The sequence below is a fragment of the Pseudophryne corroboree genome, chromosome 6, assembly GCF_028390025.1.
Source record: "Pseudophryne corroboree isolate aPseCor3 chromosome 6, aPseCor3.hap2, whole genome shotgun sequence".
Taxonomy (NCBI): domain Eukaryota; kingdom Metazoa; phylum Chordata; class Amphibia; order Anura; family Myobatrachidae; genus Pseudophryne; species Pseudophryne corroboree.
The window spans coordinates 353985919-354009696 of record NC_086449.1 but is presented as its reverse complement, the minus strand read 5'-3'; the positions used below and the strand labels follow the sequence as shown (position 1 = coordinate 354009696).

The 23778-nt window shown below is 45.4% G+C and overlaps 1 protein-coding gene and 1 long non-coding RNA gene across 5 annotated transcripts in view; one reads left to right on the top strand and one right to left on the bottom strand.

The window, feature by feature from the left end:
* The window catches only part of LOC134932291 (uncharacterized), a 73157-nt gene that overhangs the window by 10338 nt on the left and 39041 nt on the right, over window positions 1–23778 (top strand). For both annotated transcript variants that reach the window (XR_010179297.1, XR_010179296.1), the window contains exon 2: window positions 19990–20177. This is a non-coding gene — a long non-coding RNA (uncharacterized LOC134932291). The remainder of the gene's footprint in view (window positions 1–19989; window positions 20178–23778) is intronic.
* Window positions 3427–23778, bottom strand: part of NRG4 (neuregulin 4) — a 32575-nt gene continuing 12223 nt past the window's right edge. For 2 of the 3 annotated variants that reach the window (XM_063926596.1, XM_063926594.1), the window contains exons 3-5: window positions 19912–20002; window positions 14015–14164; window positions 3427–6166 (exon numbers count right to left, since the gene is read on the bottom strand). In XM_063926596.1, coding sequence (XP_063782666.1) covers window positions 6103–6166; window positions 14015–14164; window positions 19912–19958 — 261 coding nt within the window. In that variant the 5' untranslated portion in view covers window positions 19959–20002 and the 3' untranslated portion in view covers window positions 3427–6102. Of the gene's footprint in view, window positions 6167–6322; window positions 6404–14014; window positions 14165–19911; window positions 20003–23778 lie in introns of all 3 variants that reach the window. The other variant, XM_063926595.1, reaches the window with a different exon arrangement.

The following is a 23778-nucleotide window of genomic DNA, read 5'->3' as shown; positions in this document are numbered from 1 at the left end:
CGCAATCGCTGGTCTGAGTAAGGTACCAGAATGTGTGTAAATGGACTTCAAGGTAACCTCCTGCTTGCGGTCCGCAGGATCCTTGAGGGTAGCCGTATCTTGGGATGGTAACGCTACCTTTTTGGATAAGCGTGTCAATGCTTTATCCACCCTAGGGGAGGATTCCCACCGTATCCTGTCCGTTGGCGGGAAAGGATACGCCATAAGAATCCTTTTGGGAATCTGCAGTTTCTTGTCTGGAGATTCCCAAGCTTTTTTACATAATTCGTTCAACTCATGTGAGGGGGGAAAGGTTACCTTAGGTTTCTTTCTCTTATACATGTGTACCCTCGTGTCAGGGACACGGGGTTCCTCTGTGATATGCAAAACATCTTTTATTGCAATAATCATATATCGAATACATTTAGCCAATTTTGGCTGCAACTTTGCATCATCGTAGTCGACACTGGAGTCAGAATCCGTGTCGGTATCTGTGTCAACAATTTGGTATAGTGGGCGCTTTTGAGACCCCAAAGGTCCCTGCGACATAGGGGCAGGCATGGGTTGAGTCCCTGACTGTACCCTAGCTTCAGCTTTGTCTAATCTTTTGTGCAATAAATTAACATTAGCACTTAAAACATTCCACATATCCATCCAGTCAGGTGTCGGCATTGTCGACGGAGACACCTCATTCATTTTTACCTCTTCCTCCTCCTGAAAACCTTCTACCTCAGACATGTCAACACACGCGTACCGACACCCCACACACTCAGGGAATCCTCTTATCGAAGACAGTTCCCCAACAAGGCCCTTTGGAGAGACAGAGAGAGAGTTTGCCAGCACACACCCCAGCGCTATATGACCCAGGAAAAAACAATATATAATTGTATGTTTACCCAGTAGCGCTGTTGTAATTTATAAATGCGCCAATTATGTGCCCCCCCTCTTCTTCAAAACCCTCTTTCACCGTGGATTAAGCAGGGGAGAGTCCGGGGAGCTTCCTCTCAGCGCTGTGCTGTGGAGAAAATGGCGCTGGTGAGTGCTGAGGGAGAAGCCCCGCCCCCTCGGTGGCGGGCTTCTGTCCCGCTCAAATATACTGAAAAACTGGTGGGGGCTCATATATATATATATATATATATATATATATATATATATATATATATATATACAGTGGCCAGCTGTATATATATTATTTTTGCCAGAAAAGAGGTTTATATGCTGCCCAGGGCGCCCCCCCTGCGCCCTGCACCCTTACAGTGACTGCCGTGTGTGAGGTGTATGGGAGCAATGGCGCACAGCTTCACCGCTGTGCGTTACCTCAGTGAAGATCATGACGTCTTCTGTCGCCTCTGAAGTCTTCTTTTCTCATATTCACCCGGCTTCTATCTTCCGGCTCTGTCAGGAGGATGGCGGCGCGGCTCCGGGACGAACTCCAGGGTGAGACCTGTGTTCTGACTCCCTCTGGAGCTAATGGTGTCCAGTAGCCTAAGAAGCAGAGCCTTGAAACTCACAGAAGTAGGTCTGCTTCTCTCCCCTCAGTCCCTTGATGCAGGGAGTCTGTTGCCAGCAAGCTCCCTGAAAATAAAAAAACTAACAAATATACTTTCTGTCAGGAAGCTCAGGAGAGCTCCCTGTAGTGCACCCATCTCCTCTGGGCACAGTATCAAACTGAGGTCTGGAGGAGGGGCATAGAGGGAGGCGCCAGTGCACACCCAGATCTAAAGTCTTTCTTAAAGTGCCCATTTCTCCTGCGGAGCTCGTCTATCCCCATGCATGTCCCCAGCATCCTCTAGGACGTAAGAGAAAGCATATTTGTGAGTGTGAGAAGCTCAAATTGGGTTCTGAAGGGGAGGGAGATGAGTTGAGCTGCAGGATTGAGGACCGATTGGAGTGGAGAGAGGTGGAAATTGGGAAATGGTCAAGAACGTGGCAACTACAGTTTAATGCTAAAAAATGCAAAATCATGCACTTGGGTCTCAAAAACCCAAAGGCTAAATATAGTATCAAAGGTACTATAATGGAAACTACTGAGGAGGAAAGGGATTTAGGAGTCACTATTTCAAGTGACTTGAAGGCAGGAAAGCAATGCAACAAAGCAATGAAAAAGGCAAGTCAGATGCTTGGTTGCATAGGGAGAGGAATCAGTAGCAGGAAAAAAGAAGTGATAATGCCACTGTATAGGTCATTGGTGCGGCCCCATCTGGAATACTGTGTCCAGTTCTGGAGACCATATCTCCAGAAGGATATAAATACATTAGAGAGTGTACAAAGAAGGGCAACTAAAATGGTGCATGGCCTACATCACAAAACGTACCCGGAAAGGCTGAAAGATCTTAACATGTATAGTTTGGAGGAGAGAAGGGAAAGGGGAGACATGATAGAAACTTTCAAATATATCAAGGGTCTTAACAAAGTTCAGGAGGGAAACATTCTTCAAAGGAAGAGAAGTATTAGAACTCGAGGACATACACTGAGACTGGAGGGGGGGAGGTTCAGGGGAAATTTAAGGAAAAATTACTTCACAGAAAGGGTAGTGGATAAGTGGAATAGTCTCCCATCAGAGGTGGTAGAGGCTAAGACTGTAGAGCAATTTAAACATGCTTGGGATAGGCATATGAATATCCTTACAAATAATTAAGGTTCAAAAAGGGTTGAGATGACCTAAAGGATAAAAAAAAAGGGGCAGACTAGATGGGCCAAGTGGTTCTTATCTGCCGTCAAATTCTATGTTATGTTTCTAAGTCAGGGAGGCCAGATAGGAGTTTACAGTAGTCCAATGTGGAGATGACCAGTGAGTGGATGAGGGTCTTAATAGCATTCTGGGTGAGATAGGGTCTGATCCCATAAAAGAAACAGAAACTGCAGAACTGCAAAAGGTACTGAATGTGTGGTTTGAAGGAGAGGAAGGAGTCAAGGATAACTCCAAAACACATTATAAAATAGTGGGAGGGGAGGTTGTGTGGGAGGGCGGGAAGATGATCAACTTAATCTTGACATGTTAAGTTTAAGAAAGCACTAGGACGTTCAGGAAGAGATAGCAGTGAGACTGGTGGAGATACCAGTGAGGAGGGAGAGGAAATGTAGATCAGAAGATCATAAGCATATAGTTCAGTGGTTCCCAAACTTGATCCTCAAAGACCCTCAACAGTTCATGTTTTCTAGGTCATCCAGCAGGAGCACAGGTGTATTCATTACTCACTGACACATTTTAAAAGATCCACAGGTGGAGCTAATTTTTTCACTTGCAAATCTATGAGGAGACCTGGAAAACGTGAACTGTTGGGGGTCCTTGAGGACCAAGTTTTGGAACCACTGATATAGGTGATATTGGATGTCAAAAGAGCTAATGAGCTCAACTAAAGAGGATGTATGTAAATTTAAAGAAAGCTTCAGAATCTCTGCGGTCAGTAATGACTGTGTGTTAGCAAAATGAAATATTTTGAGCCATTGAAATTGTAAATATATTTAATAAAGTTAAATATTATACATACTGTGATCTAAGCACCCTTTTTTTTGTACATCTATTTCTGTAGCTCAAAGTAATTTCTAAATAATGCTACATCCAAGTACTAGTTGTTTATCATCTGAAGTGCAGAATATTTATACATTTAAATTAACTGACTATTTCTTTACAATGCTAAACTATATACTCTATAAGAGGACAAACACCCAAGCCAGGGTCACATAACATAGCGTTTTTACATCTGGCACACTGACTCTCCTTCTGATGGGAAGGAGCTATATAGTTTAATTGTACATATTAATGTAACAGACTAATCAGATTTTAATGCTCAGTGTCCGTAGATTCCAATTATACAAACAAGACATAAACCCATACATTTAAAAATGTATTTACTTGTTGTACTTTCACATTGACTTTATTGTGTCTTTAGGCATCTAAGGGTCTGATTTAGAGATTTGCACAGGAGAGGGGCTGCACGCAGAATCCCGATTATGCGGAATGCTGCGCAAGGCCCATTCTGCAAATGCGCAGAATGGGTCATGTAATGTTATGACGCCCATAGTTCCCCGATGCCTCTGCCTGATCGACAGTGGCATTAATGGGGAGCGGAGGGAGGGCTGTGTCTCCCCCATTTTCTGGGAGGGGAGAGCCAAGTGTCACCACGCATAATTCCTGGATTTGCAGCCCTCGCTTCCATTGGCCCACCTGCACAAGCTGAGGGTTACTCGGCTGGCTGGCTGACTGCATGGAACATTGCAACCAATAGTTACGATGTTGGATTCCATCTTGTGATGTCGGCTGCAGTGCTGGGATTGTTGCAGGAGGTGTTTCTTCTACTTCTACTGAATGTCCCTCCTAGAAATCGGACGGAAATTCAATGCTGCTTACATGGGGCATTGAACTTCCATCTAGCTCTGAATCAGACCCCAAGTTTATTAAGTGGCTGTAAAATGTATTCACCCTCTTTTGGCATTTTACACACTTTATTTTCTTACATCATATAATCAAAATATATATGGGAATCTTACCCACACAAGCATTCTGTAATGGTATCAAAATATAACATACTTCGTTAAGTTAATCACAAATAACATAAAACAGGCACTCTCGATTTAATATGTATTTACCACTTGGTAGAAGCACCACTAGCTGCAGTTACAACCATGTGTCTCTATTAGCGTTGCATCCTGGATTAAAACTTCGCCCTTTTTTCTTTTTTTTTCAAGATTGATACAGTGATTTTATTTTTGTGTTTAATCCAAAGCTGTGTGCATTGGGTCATTGTCCTTCAAGAATACTAGGCCTGCAGACTGCAGCAGGGTTTTCTCCAATATTTCTCTAGATTTTGCTCCATCCATTTTGCACTATATTTTTACAAGAATTCCAGTCCCAAAAGTAGAGAACTATTCCCACAGCATTATACTCCAGCCTCCATGCTACAAGGTGCGTTTGTGTTCTTCGGATGACGTCAGTTTGACGTGATGCATGCGCCACACACATCACCTAGCATTGAGTTCAACATTTCACTCTTGGCCTCATCAGACAGCAGACTCTGCCTTAATCTGGTATTAGGATATTCTGCATGCAAATTTTTTGCGTGGTTTTCTTTTTGCTACTCCTCAATAAAGTGCAGATTTGTGACATGCCCAGGCACATTGACCATTTTCTTCCATCTCTGCCATAGAATATTGTAACTTAAGTTTGTCATTGACCTCTTGGTCCCCCTAACATGCATGAATCCAAGACAAATTCATTTTCTACATGTTTTCATGATGGACTTGACAGTGCTCTGTGGGTTTACTAAAAGTCTTTGAACTATTATGGCCTGACGCTTATTGATACTTTTCAATATAACCTATCATTTGATGTGCTTTGAATGCACTTGCCCAGAAATAGACTGGCCATAAGTGTTTTGAAACAATATAATATTTAACAGACTACTACAGTCAATTGTGTGAACTTTGGAGTGATTGCATCATTCATTTCGGTGATAGCAAATGGGATGACTTTATCAATTGTCAGTTATGTTTTGTGTGTCACTTGTGAGTGTAGGGTGGTGGGGGGGGGGGGGGGTGAATCACAATGGTTCTGATTTTTGTTCGGTAGTAGAGTGTTGTGTGTTGGTCAGCAATATGAAATATAAAATGTGAAAAATGCCAATGGGGGTAAATACTTTCTTTAGCCACTGTCTTTCCTATTCACTGTACCTACTGAATCCACAGTAATTTCTGGTGTATATAATTAACAACTTATGGTTTACTATGACTTGCTAGCTTCTGATGTTGTTTCTATTAATTGCCAGTCAGTGATGACACGTCATCATTTTCTTTGTAGGAGAAGTCATCCTGTACATAGAAATGACACTCATCTTCCTTGTCGCATGTAGCCTTACGCTAGAATGACATCAGCACATATCTGTCAGTTTCGACCTTCATTTCAAGGTGTGGCTTGGGTAATTGTAAAACCATAGTAGATTTTATCCTGCATCTATTGTACAGAAAGCTAATAGATCAGAAAGCACTGTTACATTCATGTAATGAGATCCAGATTGTGCAGCAAATGTTTCAGGACAGTTTCCCAAAGAGCATGAGAACAGAGTCTATAGGTGACATTGTATCCTAAATCCCCAGGAGCAGTAAAAGCGCTTGATATAATGCAAATCATCGTATCACTTCTAATAAGATGCAGTTAAAGGTCCAGTCTTCACCCAATGTCTTCTTACACCTACATAAAAGATATATTGTAACACTTTCAGTATGAAAAGTATTGAGTGTTTTCAAAAATAGCTCGGTTTTGATTGTTGTTTATTTTTTTGTCCAATTTCCGACAAATCAATGAAAATAGATAGTGAAGCAAGATAGTATAAGGTACAGAATCTACCTGAAGTTATTTAGAATGCAGGTGGGATGTCATCTCTATCATATCTATGGCTCGCCTTCACTACGATTGTTTAATTTTCTTCTGGAGGGTTTCAAAAAAGAAACATCACATTTACATGTTAGAAATAGTTTCCCAAAATCAGAGGTGTTTGCTTAAAGAGGAATGTCAATTATACTTGCAAGATAATCACCGCAACTTGAAAGCAGATAATAGTTATTACTGATTTGTGTGATAAACTGTAACTGGCATTGCTGAGGGAATTGTGTATCTGGCACTGCTGGGAGCATTATGTATCTGCCACTACTGGAGGCATTGTGTAACTGGCACTGCTGGGGGCATTGTGTAACTGGTACTACTGGCGGCATTATGTGTATCTGGCACTACTGGTGGCACTATGTGTATATATAGCAGTACTAGGGGCATAATGTGTTTAAAAAAAAGAAGTTTATGTACCAATTGATGCCTCGCCCCTTTGGTAGCTCCACCCACATCACCGCTCCCCTCTGCCCCGCCCACAGTTCCTGAACCTATTTTCTTACAAACATAGCACTGGATAAACATATTAAGGGCAATATTCAATTAGAAGCGGTGGTAATTTACCAAAGCTAATTACCTCCCACAAGGCTGTCCAATTACCCCGAAGTTGGCACTTATCAGGGGGCTAATTGGATACCCCCTATATAAGCTGGCTTTTTAATAGACAACAGGCTAAGCCAAATGTTCCCAAACTCAGTGCTCATGGCACCCTAACAGGACAGATTTTAAGAATATCCAAGCGTTGGCACAGGTGACTTAATTAGTGCCTCAGTCAATTTATTCAACCATCTGTGCTCAATAATGGATACCCTTAAAACCTGGACTGTTAGGGTGCCTTGATTATTAGGCTTCGGGGCAAGGGTTAAGGTTAGGCTGTGGGACGGGAGGAAGGAGTGGGGGGGTTAGGTTCAGGCACCCCCAAGGAGGGATAGGGTTAGGCTGCAGGGAGGGGGAAGGTAAGCTTTAGGCTGCATGGAGGGAGAGTTAGGTTTAGGCACCACCGGGAGTGTTAGGGTTAGGCTGTGGGGGTGGGCGTGTTAGGTTAGGGCAGGGGTTCCCAAACTGTGCGCCGCGGCTCCCTGGGGTGCCGTAGCGCTGTCACAGGGGTGCCGCCGTCGCAGCCTTGCAGTCGCATGTCTTTTTTTTTTTTTTCCTGTGCGGCCTGGGCAATGTGGAGGAAGGAATTTGTCCATCATACTTAGCCGGCGCCGGAAGTGGGGACATAGCGTGCGGCAATAACCTGTTGGCCGGGCAGTGTGGAGTTAGCGCGGGGGGCGGCGGGATGTATCAGAGCAGCCGGGCAGTGTAGGCTTCTTACTAAGTCAGCGTGCCGCAGAAACCTGTGTGGCTGGCCAGTCTGGAATTAGCCAGGGAGACTGAGGGGAGGGAGAGGTGCAGGCTGCGCTCTCCTCCCCTCACACAGACAGGACATCAGCGGCAGCAGCAGGAGTGGTGAGCAGGGGGAGGCTTCACTTATACCTGGCACTAGGGATATATCTGGCACTGGGGGGGCAATGTATACCTGGCACTGGGAGCATATCTGGCACTGGGGTGACTTGTGTACCTGGCACTGGAGGGGCATATATACCTCGCACTGGGGGGACTTGTGTATCTGGCCTTGGGGGGGATATCTGGCACTGGGGGGAAGTGTATCTGGCACTGGGGGGACATATGTATCTGGCACTGGGGGGACATGCATATCTGGCACTGAAGGGGGCACGTGTAACTGGCACTGGGGGCATATCTGGCTCTGCGGGGACATGTGTATCTGGCCTTGGGGGGGATATCTGGCACTGGGGGGACGTGTATCTGGCACTGGGGGGACATATGTACCTGGCACTGGGGGGGCATGCATATCTGGCACTGAAGGAGGCACGTGTACCTGGCACTGGGGGCATATCTGTATCTGGCACTGGGGGCATATCTGGCTCTGCGGGGACATGTGTATCTGGCCTTGGGGGGGATATCTGGCACTGGGGAGACGTGTATCTGGCACTGGGGGGACATATGTACCTGGCACTGGGGGGGGCATGCATATCTGGCACTGAAGGAGGCACGTGTACCTGGCACTGGGGGCATATCTGTATCTGGCACTGGGGGGGCATGCATATCTGGCACTGAAGGAGGCACGTGTACCTGGCACTGGGGGCATATCTGTATCTGGCACTGGGGGCATATCTGGCACTGCGGGGACATGTGTATCTGGCACTGTGGGCATATCTGGCTCTGCGGAGACTTGTGACTCTGGCCTTGGGGGGGACGTGTATCTGGCACTGGGGGCATATCTGTATCTGGCACTGGGGGCATATCTGGCACTGCGGGGACATGTGTATCTGGCACTGTGGGCATATCTGGCTCTGCGGAGACTTGTGAATCTGGCCTTGGGGGGGACGTGTATCTGGCACTGGGGGGACATACGTACCTGGCACTGGGGGGGCATGCATATCTGGCACTGAAGGAGGCACGTGTACCTGGCACTGGGGGCATATCTGTATCTGGCACTGGGGGGACATATGTACCTGGCACTGGGGGGGCATGCATATCTGGCACTGAAGGAGGCACGTGTACCTGGCACTGGGGGCATATCTGTATCTGGCACTGGGGGCATATCTGGCACTGCGGGGACATGTGTATCTGGCACTGTGGGCATATCTGGCTCTGCGGAGACTTGTGAATCTGGCCTTGGGGGGGACGTGTATCTGGCACTGGGGGGACATAGGTACCTGGCATTGGGGGGACATGCATATCTGGCACTGAAGGGGGCATGTGTACCTGGCACTGGGGGCATATCTGTATCTGGCACTGGGGGCATATCTGGCACTGCGGGAACATGTGTATCTGGCACTGTGACATGTCTGACACTGGGGGGATGCAATACGATTTAGTACAAAACGCACCTAGCACAAAATGTACCGTTGTGGGCACCTTTAGCTTGCTTGCAATTGTTGATAGCATTATTTTGACCCAACTTCTTTGAAAAAGGGACAGTTCGGTAATTATTTTGGCTTAAGGGTGCCTTGAAAAAGTCAGGGACACCCAAAGGGTGCCTTGGACTGAAAAAGTTTGGGAACCACTGGGTTAGGGTAATGAAGAAAAGTTATTCAAACCAGCGCTCCAAACCAGCAGTGCTGCAACGTCCGCTGAAGTGGTCACCCCCACTTCCAAAAAAAACGTTAGACAATTCACAAGATGCAGATGTGCGCACCCCCCGCGGTGTCACCTTGAGAAAGGCTCCCTGTGAGCAGAAACGCGTTGGTGTTGTGGGACAGACTGCGGCAGAACAAGGAATGAAAGGGGAACTCTGTTCTGATCTCTAAGGAAGGATCTTAATATTTGAATATTTGACTGTTCCTACGAAGTCAATACTCAAGTACTAATCCCGTACTACCGCGGGGGGGTGTTAGGTTAGGGGCCATTGGGGGAAGGTAAGTATACTTACCTTCCCCTGTTGGGATTCTGATCATTGGGATGCCGCGGTCGCTATTCTGACCGCCGGCATCCCAACAGCCGGCATTTCAGTCTTAACCTGAACCAAGCAAAACCGGCTTCTTCTAAAACAATTACTCTCATTATATACATTAATCTTTTATAAAAGGGAAAAAATTATATTTCTGAACGGAAACGGCAAGCATTCTATGTATATGTAAGCCCTTAAATAATTTTGAAATAAAACAACACCCACAAGACCATCTATTTATTCAATCCATAGGAAGCGCATGTGCTTCTTATTTGGTGGCAGAAAAGTAAAACTCATGTTAATTTGGGGGATTCCAGAGGTGTGAATTATGGGAAAATAATAATTGTGCAAAAATAAAAAAGGGAAATTACTAAAATGATAGTCCCATGCTTAGCTATAGATGACTTAGAAGTATACATAGGTTATTTTTTAACAAAGTCTACAGAAAAGGTTAGATCATAGTAACATAGTAACTAAGGTTGAAAAAAGACAATTGTCCATAGAGTTCGACCTAATCATGGAGCATTGCAATTTAAAGCATGCAGATCCAAATCTCTTATGGAAATACAATTTTTTTAACCAGTTACAGAATCTTATATCATACTCTTCATAGGATCCTATATAACAAATAGGGCAAGATTCAATTCTTATCCCGAAAGCAGCCACTAGATGGCACACAAACAGAGCAATTCAATTGTAGCTCCGTTCAGACGTGATGGCTGCTGGTGTCTGCATTTCAGCTCGCACGCCCTGGGGGTAGTGAGCTGAAATGTGAGAAAAGTGACTTATTTGGGCACTCAAACTGCACTTTTCTCCGGCAGGGTCCACAGGTTATCCACAGGATAACAATGGGATATGATGGAGCGACAGCGGATTGGCACCAAACGATCACAAGCTTTCAGTCCTCCCAGGATGCAACGGGCTCGTCCATATATCCCCGCCCACTGGCTCAGGCAAATCAGTTTTTGTTTGGTGCGGCAGGAGCCGGACCATGGTCAGAGGGCTGCTGTTCTTGGCAGCCCTAAGCTTCCACATATAACCCCAAATGTAGGGGTCCCGCTTTTCGGCCCTTTGGGTCACAAGGAAAAGCAAAAGGAAAAAGTGATCATAAGCAGCCCCAATACAATAAATTTGGTAAGGCGAAAAAGCAATGGGCTACCAGAACGCCAGACTCAAAACCAGAGAGTAAGCCATCAGTTTGATGGTGTAGGCCTCCTCCTGGGGGACCCCATGGTAGGGGGCCAACTTCTTCAGTTTGCACAGATATGGCAGCAGTCTACAACAGATGCCTGGGGGGGGATAAGAATTTTTCCATACCTCGACAACCTTTTAATCCTGGCACAGTCACAGGAATTGCTCCTGTGCCATCTCCAAAAGACAATATCATGTCTGCAGAGGCACGGATGGCTCATAAATTGGGCAAAATCGTCCCTAGTTCCGGATGACTCACTTGGGGGCTGTACTAGACTCAAGTCTGCAGAAAATATTTTTACCTCGGGACAAGATAGCCAAGGTACAGTCAATGACTCAGGAGTTGTTACACAGTCAAACAATATCAATCCACGCAGCAATGCGACTGATGGGTTTGATGGTGGCAACATTTGACATGGTGGAGTATGCACAATTCCACTCAAGACCTCTGCAGCATCTGATTCTGGCCAGATGGAATGGAATACATCAGACAATAAAGAAACAGACTATGGTACTTTCACACAAGGTAAGAAAGTCATTAGCCTGGTGGCTACAAACATCCCATCTAAACAAAGGGAGACCCTTTTGGATATCAGATTGGGAGATCCTGACAACAGATGCCAGTCTTCAGGGCTGGGGAGCAGTGTCCGGAAGATTATGGTTCCAAGGACAATGGACCGCAGAAGAAAGTTGCCTGCCAATAAATCTATTAGAACTTCGGGCCATATACATCGCACTGATTCAGGCAAAGGACACTCTTCAAGGAAGACCAGTCCAGATCCGCTCGGACAATGTAACGGCGGTAGCGTACCTCAACCATCAGGGAGGAACGCGCAGTCAAACAGCAATGAAGGCGGTAAGTCACATACTAAAATGGGCAGATCTCTATCTTCCAGCACTGTCTGCAGTATTCGTTCCGGGAGTCCTGAACTGGGAAGCGGACTTTCTCAGTCGACACGCCATTCAAGCAAGCGAATGGGCTCTACATCCGGAAGTCTTTCAGACTCTAGTAGACAAGTGGGGTTTGCCAGAGATAGATCTCATGGCGTCCCGTCTGAACAACAAAGTACCTGTGTACGGGTCAAGAACAAAGGATCCCGGAGCGATCTTTGTGGACGCCCTATCAGTGAAATGGGATTTACATCTGGCGTATCTGTTTCCTCCAATCATCCTGTTACCCAGGGTTGTGAGGAAGATAAAAGAAGCAAAGGGTGCCGTGATTCTAATAGCTACGGCTTGGCCCAGAAGTGATTGGTACACAGATCTGCAGAGAATGTCGATGGATGCTCCACTTCTGCTTCCTCAACATCCAGATCTACTACCACAGGCATCTGGATCGACTATCGTTGACGGCATGGCTCTTGAAACCTCTATCCTGAAGTCAAGAGGATTCTCACAACAGGTAATTCAAACTATGCTCAGAGCAAGGAAACCCTCCTCAGCTCGCATTTACTATATTCATTGGTGCAGTGAGAGAAATATGGACCTGAAATCTTTCCAAATTTCTAGGGTCTTAGATTGGATAAAGGTTTGAAGGTGGCTTCCTTCAGAGTACAAGTATCAGCATTGACTGTATGGTTCCAAAAGAAAACTGCCAATTTACAGGATATGCGTACTTTCTTCCAGGGAATGCTGCGCATTCAGCCTCCCTTTGTTCCTCCTATAGTGCCTTGGGACTTAAATGTAGTCCTGAAAGCCCTTCAAGTTGCTCCATTTGAACCACTTAATAAAGTGGATCGTAAATGGTTGACAGGTAAAGTTCTCTTTCTACTGACTATGGCATCAGCTAGAAGAGTATCAAATTTAGGAGCGCTGTCTTGTCGTTCTCCTTTTCTGACTTTTTATCCAGATAAAGCAGTTCTAAGAACTAGATCTGGGTATCTTCCGAAGGTGGTGTCTAAATTCCACCTTAATGAAGAAATTGTAGTCCCGGCTTTTCAGGTGTTGGGACTTTCTGCGGGAGATGCTTCGCTGGACGTAGTCCAGGCATTAAGGATCTACGTGGTTCGTACCAGTGCCATCAGAAAGACGGATTCTCTCTTCATTCTCTACGGATTTCACAAGAGAGGATGGCCTGCTACTAAACAGACGCTGGCAAGATGGCTTCGAATGACGATTTCAGAAGCATATTCTCGAGCTGATCTGCCTGTTCAGGATAATGTCTCTGCTCACTCTACTCATAAGGTAGGTCCTTAATGGGCAGCAGAAAATGGTGCTTCAGCAGAACAGATATGTAAGGCAGCCATATGGTCTTCTATTAACACATTCATTAGACATTATTCCTTGGATACTTTTGCCTCTCATGACGCTGAATTCGGGGCGAAAGGTTCTCCTGTCTAAATCAGGAGCATCCCCATCACTAAATTGCTTTGGGAAATCCCATTGTTATCCTGTGGATAAACTGTGGACCCTGCCGGAGAAATATACGTTATGGTAAGAACTTACCATTGATAACGGTATTTCTCCTAAGTCCACAGGTTCCACAGGGATCCCACCCTGACGCACCTGATTTGAGGATCTTTCTACTCACTAAACCTCTTCCTTCTTGTACGGAAGGGTGTGCATGTGTGTTCTTCTCGCCTGATTAGGGTTCTACATGATGCTCCTGCCTAAATGCTTTGAAATACAACTGATTTGCCTGAGCCAGTGAGCGGGGATATATGGACGAGCCCGTTGCATCCTGGGAGGACTGAAAGCTTGTGAACGTTTGGTGCCAATCCGCTGTCGCTCCATCATATCCTATTATCCTCTGGAACCTGTGGACTTAGGAGAAATACCGTTATCAACTGTAAGTTCTTACCATAATGTATATTTCGCGATCACTTTACGCGGATAAACCCAACACTACTGGGTGCGATCAGCATGAAATAAACAACAATTGAATTGCACTCCGTGATCTCCCGTCACTTTAGACGGGAGATCAGGAGTGAAACTATTGAATTCCGCCCAAAGAATTGTAATAAAAAGCTCGTTATTTTTTTTTGCAAAACAATATTTATTGTATTTACCTGCAGCAAAAGTAGATTAAACCTAAAGATATTAGGCCCAAGAAAATTGATATAACCAGGAAATTTATTAAAAAGTCACTTCTTGGTTCACTTTCCACACTGGCCAAAAGGATTTCTTCACAGCGCTCACCTGTGTAGCTGTCAACACATCTAGAACACAAACAGTTCAAATGATAATTAGCACATCTAGAAATTCACTAGATTCAGAGACCAGCATGTAACTAATAAACAATTAGAAGCTCTCTTTCGCATTTGAGACACAGAGGGAATGTTCAGCAATGTTTTCTTGAATCAAACTACAGAGGGGAAACATCTAATTTCACTAGCATCGTTCCTTTGTTGAACGGACCTAGAAGGGACGCAATGGTGGTAGTATAAAAGCTAAAGGGATTTTTTTTATTATATTTTTTTATTGTCTTTAAAATTGTAAACTAAACCTAAAAATCAAACCATAATAATTCTAACTTATATCACTAAAGAATTACCAAATGTTATTGTTCAAGCCTGTTTTCATCTCTCCAGATTTGCAGGACTTTATTTTATCTTGAAGAAAGTCCATAACATACTTACTGACTTTGTAGGACTCTTCTCCAGGAGAAGCCCGAAGGAAACTCTGCAGTCAATTTGGGGGCGGGATAACATGTCATAAGGGCCCCACCTCCACAATGGAAAAATGCCACAATTCATGTGCCAACGAGAAAGGGACAGGGCTAAATGACGCGGTTTTACATAATTTAGCCCCACCCCTTAAAACTAATTTGCGATTCCCCTAAGAAAGCAGGTAGGATGGGGGAGATATGGCCACACTTCCTGGGGACTACCCAAAATATAGGGAAGTATGGTCCATCACCTTATTTGCAACACTAGTGACATATTTATGAAACCAGTTATATTACTCAGCAGGCCTGTAAGTATTGTAACATGATTGTACTTGGAGATTCCAAACCTATGGGCCTAATTCAGACCGGATCGTAGTAGCAAATTTGTTAGCAGATGGGCAAAACCATGTGCACTGCAGGGGGGGCAGATATAACGTGCAGAGAGAGTTAGATTTGGGTGGCTTATATTGGCCCTCATTCCGAGTTGATCGGTCGCAAGGCGAATTTAGCAGAGTTACACACGCTAAGCCGCCGCCTACTGGAAGTGAATCTTAGCTTCTTAAAATTGCGACCGATGTATTCGCAATATTGCGATTACTAACTACTTAGCAGTTTCTGAGTAGCTCCAGACTTACTCTGCCTGTGCGATCATTTCAGTGCTTATCGTTCCTGGTTGACGTCACAAACACACCCAGCGTTCGCCCAGGCACTCCCACCGTTTCCCCGGCCACTCCTGCGTTTTTTCCGGAAACGGTAGCGTTTTCAGCCACACGCCCCTGAAACGCCGTGTTTCCGCCCAGTAACACCCATTTCCTGTCAATCACATTACGATCGCCGGAGCGAAGAAAAAGCCGTGAGTAAAATTACTTTCTTCATAGTAAAGTTACTTGGCGCAGTCGCAGTGCGAACATTGCGCATGCGTACTAAGCGGATTTTCACTGCGATGCGATGAAAAATACCGAGCGAACAACTCGGAATGAGGGCCATTGTTTCTGTGCAGGGTAAATATTGGCTGATTTATCTTTACACTGCAATTTAGAATCAGAGTTTGAACACACCCCACCGAAATCTAACTCTCTCTGCACATGTTATATCTGCCCCCCCCCCCCCTGCAGTGCACATGGTTTTGCCCATCTGCTAACAAATTTGCTGCTACGATCGGGTCTGAATTAGGCCCTATATTTGGAGTCTGTGCATGAACTGAAACAGCAATTTGGAGCTCACTGTGGACCCAGCAAATAATTTTAACCTTTTGCAGAAGTATGATAGCAGACCTGACTTGATGGGGGAGGGAAGTCACTAACTGCATAGATACATGTGTGCTTATATTATTCATTATGCTGACAATTCACAAATTTTATTTTGTGGACTTGATAGTTAAAATAGCTTATTGTGCATAATTGAATTTGTTCCAATTGTAGGATATAGCCAATGGTTTCACAATGAGGCTGCAGGCTGCACCCGGGTGTCACCTGTCAAGGGGTTCCTCTTCAGTCACAGGAGCCAGATACTGCACTGTGACATTATGTGCAACACCCAGCTCCTGCCACTGCGTAGGAGCCGGCACTGCACTCACACTGGTGTTCGGGGGCCAGTCCACATCTCCGGGACTCCCGGAGTGAGGACACGGGGGTTTGGGCCGTGAGGCCATACGAGAATGCGCCCCTTACCCATACCTCCCAACATGACCCTCTCCAGGAGGGACACAATGCTCTGCTTCTGGACTTTTCTATTAATCTAAGATTGCCATCACCTGTGTTGAACAGATTAATGGATAAGAAAGTTGTTTCACCACAGGTGATGGAAATCATAAATTAAGAGGGAAGTCCAGGAACAGAGCATTGTGTCCCTCCTGGAGAGGGTCATGTTGGGAGGTATGCTTACCCATGAGGCCAAGACACATTTTTACCGGTGCGTGCCTTAGGCGTGGACAGTAAGTACACTATTAGTGATGCCCCTGGGTATAGCAAGGAATTTTAGCTACAAATGAACATGAAATTGACACTACCTTGAAGGTGGCACAAATCTGTACTTAATTACCAGCTAATTCCCTGCTCTATATATTAACAAATTAAACACACAGAAATATGCACATGTAAAATAATGTATTAAAAATCAGGAAATATAAATATATGTAAAGTGAACTAGTCAGCTCTGAAAATCCATGACTTCCAGGAGACAGGCACCATGAGGGTAATTCCAAGTTTTTCCAAGTTTCTAAGTAAATCCAAGAGATTTGGGTGTGGTGAGTTCAATCTGCAATCTAAATTGCAGTGTAAAAATAAAGCAGCCAGTATTTACCCTGCACAGAAACAAAATAACCCACCCAAATCTAACTCTCTCTGCACATGTTATATCTGCCCCACCTGCAGTGCACATGGGGGGTCATTCAGAGTTGTTCGCTCGTTATTTTTTTCTCGCAACGGAGCGATTAGTCGCTAATGCGCATGCGCAATGTCCGCAGGGCGACTGCGCCAAGTAAATTTACTATGCAGTTAGGAATTTTACTCACGGCATTACAAGGTTTTTTCTTCGTTCTGGTGATCGTAATGTGATTGACAGGAAGTGGGTGTTTCTGGGCGGAAACTGGCCGTTTTATGGGAGTGTGAAAAAAACGCTACCGTTTCTGGGAAAAACGCGGGAGTGGCTGGAGAAACGGAGGAGTGTCTGGGCGAACGCTGGGTGTGTTTGTGACGTCAAACCAGGAACGACAAGCACTGAACTGATCGCACTGGCAGAGTAAGTTTCGAGCTACTCAGAAACTGCTAAGAAGTGTCTATTCGCAATTCTGCTAATCTTTCGTTCGCAATTTTGATAAGCTAAGATTCACTCCCAGTAGGCGGCGGCTTAGCGTGTGCAAAGCTGCTAAAAGCAGCTTGCGAGCGAACAACTCTGAATGACCACCATGGTTTTGCCCAACTGCAAAAAAATTTCCTGCTGCGATCAACTTGGAATTACCCCCCATGTCAGCAGAAAAAACAACAGAGAGAAGTTGAAATGAATGAAAACGACAGAGCAAATGTGGATTACAGCTGTCCTTGTAGCTGACATTTCTGCAAGATATGAGCCTGTATGATCCACACAAGAATGCCAAATAACTGCACATATCAGCTATGCTTATCAACTGTAACCTCACTCATTAGAAGCATGTTGGTGGCAACATAATGTATGCACATACTTGTCTACTTTAAATTTCTCCTCTCCAGGAGAAGCCCGAAGAGGAGACGCCGCAGGAGACTTCGGGGGGCCGGGCTGTGCCACCATCAAGCCCCGCCCCCACATCAGAAAATGCCATGATTCGCGGGTCCGTTGGTAGGGGCAGGGCTAAAATGGCACGATTTGCATAATTTTAACCCCTTCCCCACCCCACGGACCCACGAATATGGGAGATTATCTCTCCATCCTGCCCGCATCACTAGGGTGCGATCAGGATGCGGGAGACCTGCCTACTCTTCCGGGGTGCAGGGGGCTACCCCAAAAAACGGGAGCCTCCCGCAGCTTCCAGGAGAGTAGGCAAGTATACATATGCATTATTTAACATACATAAATTTGCTGCCTCTTGCACCTTTGTATATTATTTGAAACTATGGCCCCCATTTATCAAACCTTGGAGTGATAAATAGCACGGTGATAAAGTACCAACCAATCAGCTCCTAACTTCCATGTCACTCACAGGCTGTGTTTGAAAAATGACAGCCTCTCCAAGGCTTGATAAATCTGGGCCTTTGTTTCTTGCTGCTCTTTCTACATAATTTAATAGTGAGCGCGACTTATGAAACTGATAATTTATTTGCCTTTTGTTGAACAGTTGCCCCCAGTGGCAGCTTCTAACTTGGGTGGCTGTGGGTCTATAACCATGTGCACAAATTAACAAGCCAATCAGCTTCCAGGGACTGCTAGGAGCTGGGTATGGTTGCCTATGCGAAGCACTCTCTGCAAGATCAGTCCAGACTGACTGCCAACTATGTGATTAGCAGGGAGCACTTCCAATGGGGGGTGGGGGAGTTGGGGCTGTAGCCCTGCAACCCCTAGGTAACATCCGGCACTGCACCCGTTTTTATTAGAATTTAAAGAATCTGCATATGAAGATGGCTGTAGGTTTTGCATACTGTGATGGGAGAAATTGTGAGAGGTCGTACAATGAACTGACACTAGCAAGGTACCAAATCAGAAAACTAGACCAGCCAGGATTTGAAATGCAGAAAGACCGCTGGAGATTTAGCACACCTCCTAAAGAGAACAAGTGGGTGTGTTGCACGTAAAACAACCAGTCATATTATAGATATCATTTATCTAATGCTCAGAGGCAGAACTCTGGGAGGCAACAGAGTCAGCTGCCGCCGGGCTCCTGCTTTGAAGGGGGGCACCTCTCCTCCTGTTCCATGTGTTCAGCGACATTAATCAATTAAGTTAATTGACAGCAGCCGGTATCTCTTCCGTAGCCGACTTCCCCACTAGTCACTACACCTTACAAATCACACCCTCTTTATTATAGATACACTGGAAGCAGACACCTTACTGATGAAGCTATTTGTCCCTATAAAGGAAGCATGAGAATTCTAACTATATGAAGTTATTTCTCAGACAATTACAAGTAACTTCATATACTGTAGTTAGAATTCGCATACTTCCTATGCAAGAGCAGATATCTCCATCAGTAAGTGCATGCTACCAGTGTAATAGGTTGTGGGTTTAATCCTGGATATGACACTTGCAAATTAATTGTCAGAGAAATAATCAGCATTGTGAGTGACTGAGCAGATCTATGTAGTGTGTGGCTGGACCCCTACATAGATGTGCCTAGTTGCAATGGTTTTGTAGTAGCTTCATATAGCTAGAAATTAATTAGAGATGAGCGGGTTCGGTCTTACTCTGTGGTACTCGGATCACAAAACGGCATCTTATTGGCTCACGGACGATATATGGCGGGGGGGGGGGGGGGGCACCAATATCTTTCATGCCTCTGGGCAACTGGGATAAACTTACGCCACTGCTTTCTATAAAATGGGAGCTAGAATCTGATTAGCTGTTATGGGCAACTTCTCCACTTGTCTGAAGGTTTGATAAATCTCCCCCACTATACTGCAATGCAGGAGAAAGGGTACAACCTACTCAATCACTGAAAAGTGCACACAGGGAGTTTAAATATGCACGCCTAATTTAAGTCAGGTGTACCAAATGATATTAGTGTTTACTGTTTAGCTGACCGCAACATAGAAGTGCAGTAACTGATGCATCACATGCTTCTAGGTTCAGCTGATCACACAAAAGCAATGGTATCATTACATGTTCACTCACCTGCAGAGTTGCTTAGGACCTATGCTATAACATATGCCTCCATTCATACAGAAACCTTTCTGCTCTTTCTCTGCGCAGGGTGCTCCATGACCTGGAAAAGAGTTGGATCCCATGTAAATCAAATATTTCTACTGGTATGAACATCACCTGCCTTCTTATTCTTAGTCTCTGGATGGTTCAACCTTTTACAACAAGTTGACAATTCGGAGCTCATATATCAGCATAATAAAATGGACCTAAAAAATGAATAAAAGCCAACAAAAATGGTAATACTTTGCATTATGTTTTATCTTTCTTTGCTTAATGTGTCAGAAACGGGCGCTGTTAATTTTTTCTTTATTTTGAGGGGTTGAGGCCACACCTCCCGCATTTGGCTACACATCCTCCCCTGTACCCAGGCCCTTGTCGGCTCTTGACAGCCCTGTTAAAAACAACTATAGTTATTCAGAAAACAAATCAGAAGTTGGTCACTGCATGCTGGCACATGTTTATGAAAATCCGTTCGGTATCCTTAGTCATTGTAGACAATGGGAAACTACAGCGCCACTTGTGAAAATACTTGTAGCCTCTAATATGTAAGGGCATTAGCTGCCCCATGAGTGAACAGTAATAGTAAATCACTGCAACTGCAAAAATGTAGAAAAAAGGGATGAGTGACCAATGGTGTCACACAATGGAATAAATGAATACTTTTTTTTTACCATTTTATACGCTGTCAGAAATAAATTATCTTTGTTCATTTTTGTACTGAGTACCTGATCCTTATTAGATTGATTCTTAAATCATTTACTGCTCTAATTTATTCCATTGTGTGACACCATTGGTTTCTCATACCCCCATCCCCTTTTTTCTTCTATTATTATTATTATCATCATTTATTTATATGGCACCACATGGGATCCGCAGCGCCCAATTACAGAGTAAACAAATAATAGGATTTTAATACCTACCGGTAAATCCTTTTCTCCTAGTCCGTAGAGGATGCTGGGGACTCCAAAAGGACCATTGGATGGTGGTGGTGGTGGGGGGGGGGAAGGGTATAGACGGGATCCGCAGGAGACATGGGCACTTTAAGACTTTAAATGGGTGTGAACTGGCTCCTCCCTCTATGCCCCTCCTCCAGGCCTCAGTTATAGGAACTTTGCCCAGGGAGACGGACATTTCGAGGAAAAGGATTTTTGTTAACTAAGGGTGAGACACATACCAGCTCACACCATACACACCGTACAGCATGGCTGTTAAGTAAATACCAGTTTACGGAATGAACTAACATCAGCAACAGGCTGACCACAACCGAAACACAACCTTTGTGTAACATAAGCAAGAACTAAAGCAAGTACTGCAGCTAGAGTCCGCACTGGGATGATGGGCGCCCAGCATCCTCTACGGACTAGGAGAAAAGGATTTACCGGTAGGTATTAAAATCCTATTTTCTCTTACGTCCTAGAGGATGATGGGGACTCCAAAAGGACCATGGGGTTTATACCAAAGCTCCAGACCGGGCGGGAGAGTGCGGACGACTCTGCAGCACCGATTGAGCAAACATGAGGTCCTCCTTAGCCAGGGTATCAAACTTGTAGAACTTAGCAAAAGTGTTTGAACCCGACCAAGTAGCTGCTCGGCAAAGTTGAAGCGCCGAGACTCCTCGGGCAGCCGCCCAAGATGAGCCCACCTGCCTGGTAGAATGGGCTTTCACCGACTTCGGTAACGGCAATCCCGCCGTAGAATGAGCATGCCGAATCGTATTACAGATCCAGCGTGCAATAGTCTGCTTGGAAGCAGGAGCCCCAAGTTTGTTGGAGCATATAGGACAAACAGAGCCTCTGATTTCCTAATCTGAGTCCTTCTGGCGACATAAATTTTCAAAGCTTTGACTACATCGAGAGACTTTGAAACAGCCAAGGCTTCCGTAGCCACAGGCACCACAATAGGTTGGTTTATGTGAAAAGAAGAAACCACCTTCGGCAGAAATTGTTGACGAGTTCTCAACTCCACTCTATCTTCATGGAAGATCAAATAGGGGCTCTTGTGAGACAAAGCCGCTAATTCCGACACCCGCCTCGCGGACGCCAAGGCCAAAAGCATGACCACTTTCCAAGTGAGAAATTTAAACTCAACCTTTCGCAAAGGTTCAAACCAGTGTGACATAAGAAATAGCAACACTACCTCAAGGTCCCATGGTGCCCCAGGTGGCACAAACGGAGGTTGGATGCGCAGCACTCCTTTCACGAAAGACTGAACCTCTGGAAGGGCGGCCAATTCTTTTTGAAAGAAAATAGATAAGGCCGAAATCTGCACTTTAATGGAGCCTAATTTTAGGCCCGCATCCACACCTGCTTGCAAAAAATGGAGGAAACGACCCAGCTGAAATTCTTCCGTAGGAGCCTTCTTGGATTCACACCAAGACACATACTTTCTTCAAATACGGTGATAATGCTTTGCTGTAACCTCCTTTCTAGCCTTAAGCAGAGTGGGGATGACTTCCCCGGGAATACCCTTGCGAGCTAGGATTTGGCGTTCAACCTCCATGCCGTCAAACGCAACCGCGGTAAGTCCTGGAACATGCACGGCCCTTGCAGTAACAGATCCTCTCTCAGAGGAAGAGGCCAGGGATCTCCTATGAGTAATTCCTGAAGATCCGGACACCAGGCCCTCCATGGCCAATCTGGAACAATGAGTATCGCCTGAACCCTTGATCTTCTTATGATTCTTATCACCTTTGGAATGAGCGGAAGTGGAGGGAACACATATACCGACTGAAACACCCACGGAGTCACCAGGGCGTCCACTGCACTGTCTTAAGGGTCCCTTGACCTGGAACAATATCTCTGAAGCTTCTTGTTGAGGCAAGACGCCATCATGTCTATTTGAGGAATTCCCCAACGACTTGTCACTTCTGCAAAGACCTCTTGATGAAGACCCCACTCTCCTGGATGGAGATCGTGTCTGCTGAGGAAGTCTGCTTCCCAGTTGTCCACGCCTGGAAGGAAGACCGCTGACAGAGCGCTTACATGTTTTTCCGCCCAGCGGAGAACTTTTGTGGCCTCTTCCATCGCCGCTCTGATCTTAGTTCCGCCCTGGCGGTGTATGTACGCCACTGCTGTTACATTGTCCGACTGAATCAGGACAGGCAGAACGCGAAGAAGGTCTGCCACTTGTAGAAGGCCGTTGTAGATGGCTCTTAATTCCAGAACGTTTAGGTGCAGACAAGCTTCCTGGCTTGACCATTTTCCCTGGAATTTTTTTCCCTGTGTGACTGCTCCCTAACCCTGGAGGCTTGCATACGTGGTCACCAGGACCCAATCCTGGACCCTGAACCTGCGTCCCTCTTGGAGGTGAGAACTATGAAGCCACCACAGGAGAGATATTCTGGTCCTGGAAGATAGGCTTATTTTCCGGTGCATGTGCAGGTGAGACCCGGACCACTTGTCCAACAGGTTCCACTGAAATACCCGGGCATGAAACCTGCCAAAAGGAATGGCTTCGTAAGCCGCAACCATCTTCCCCAGCACCCAAGTGCACTGATGAATCGACACACTTGCCGGTTTCAGAATCTACTTGACCATGGTCTGGATTTCCAGAGCTTTTTCCGCTGGGAGAAACACTGTCTGCAGTTCCGTGTCCAGGATCATGCCCAATAAAGACAGCCGAGTTGTCGGAATCAACTGTGACTTTGGCAAATTTAGAATCCAACCGTGTTGTTGCAGAACTGTCAGGGAGAGTGCAACGTTTCTTAACAACAGCTCCTTTGATCTCGCCTTTATCAGGAGATCGTCCAAGTACGGGATAATTGTGACACCTTGTTTGCGTAGGAGCACAATCATTTCCGCCATCACTTTGGTGAAAACCCTCGGAGCCGTGGAAAGA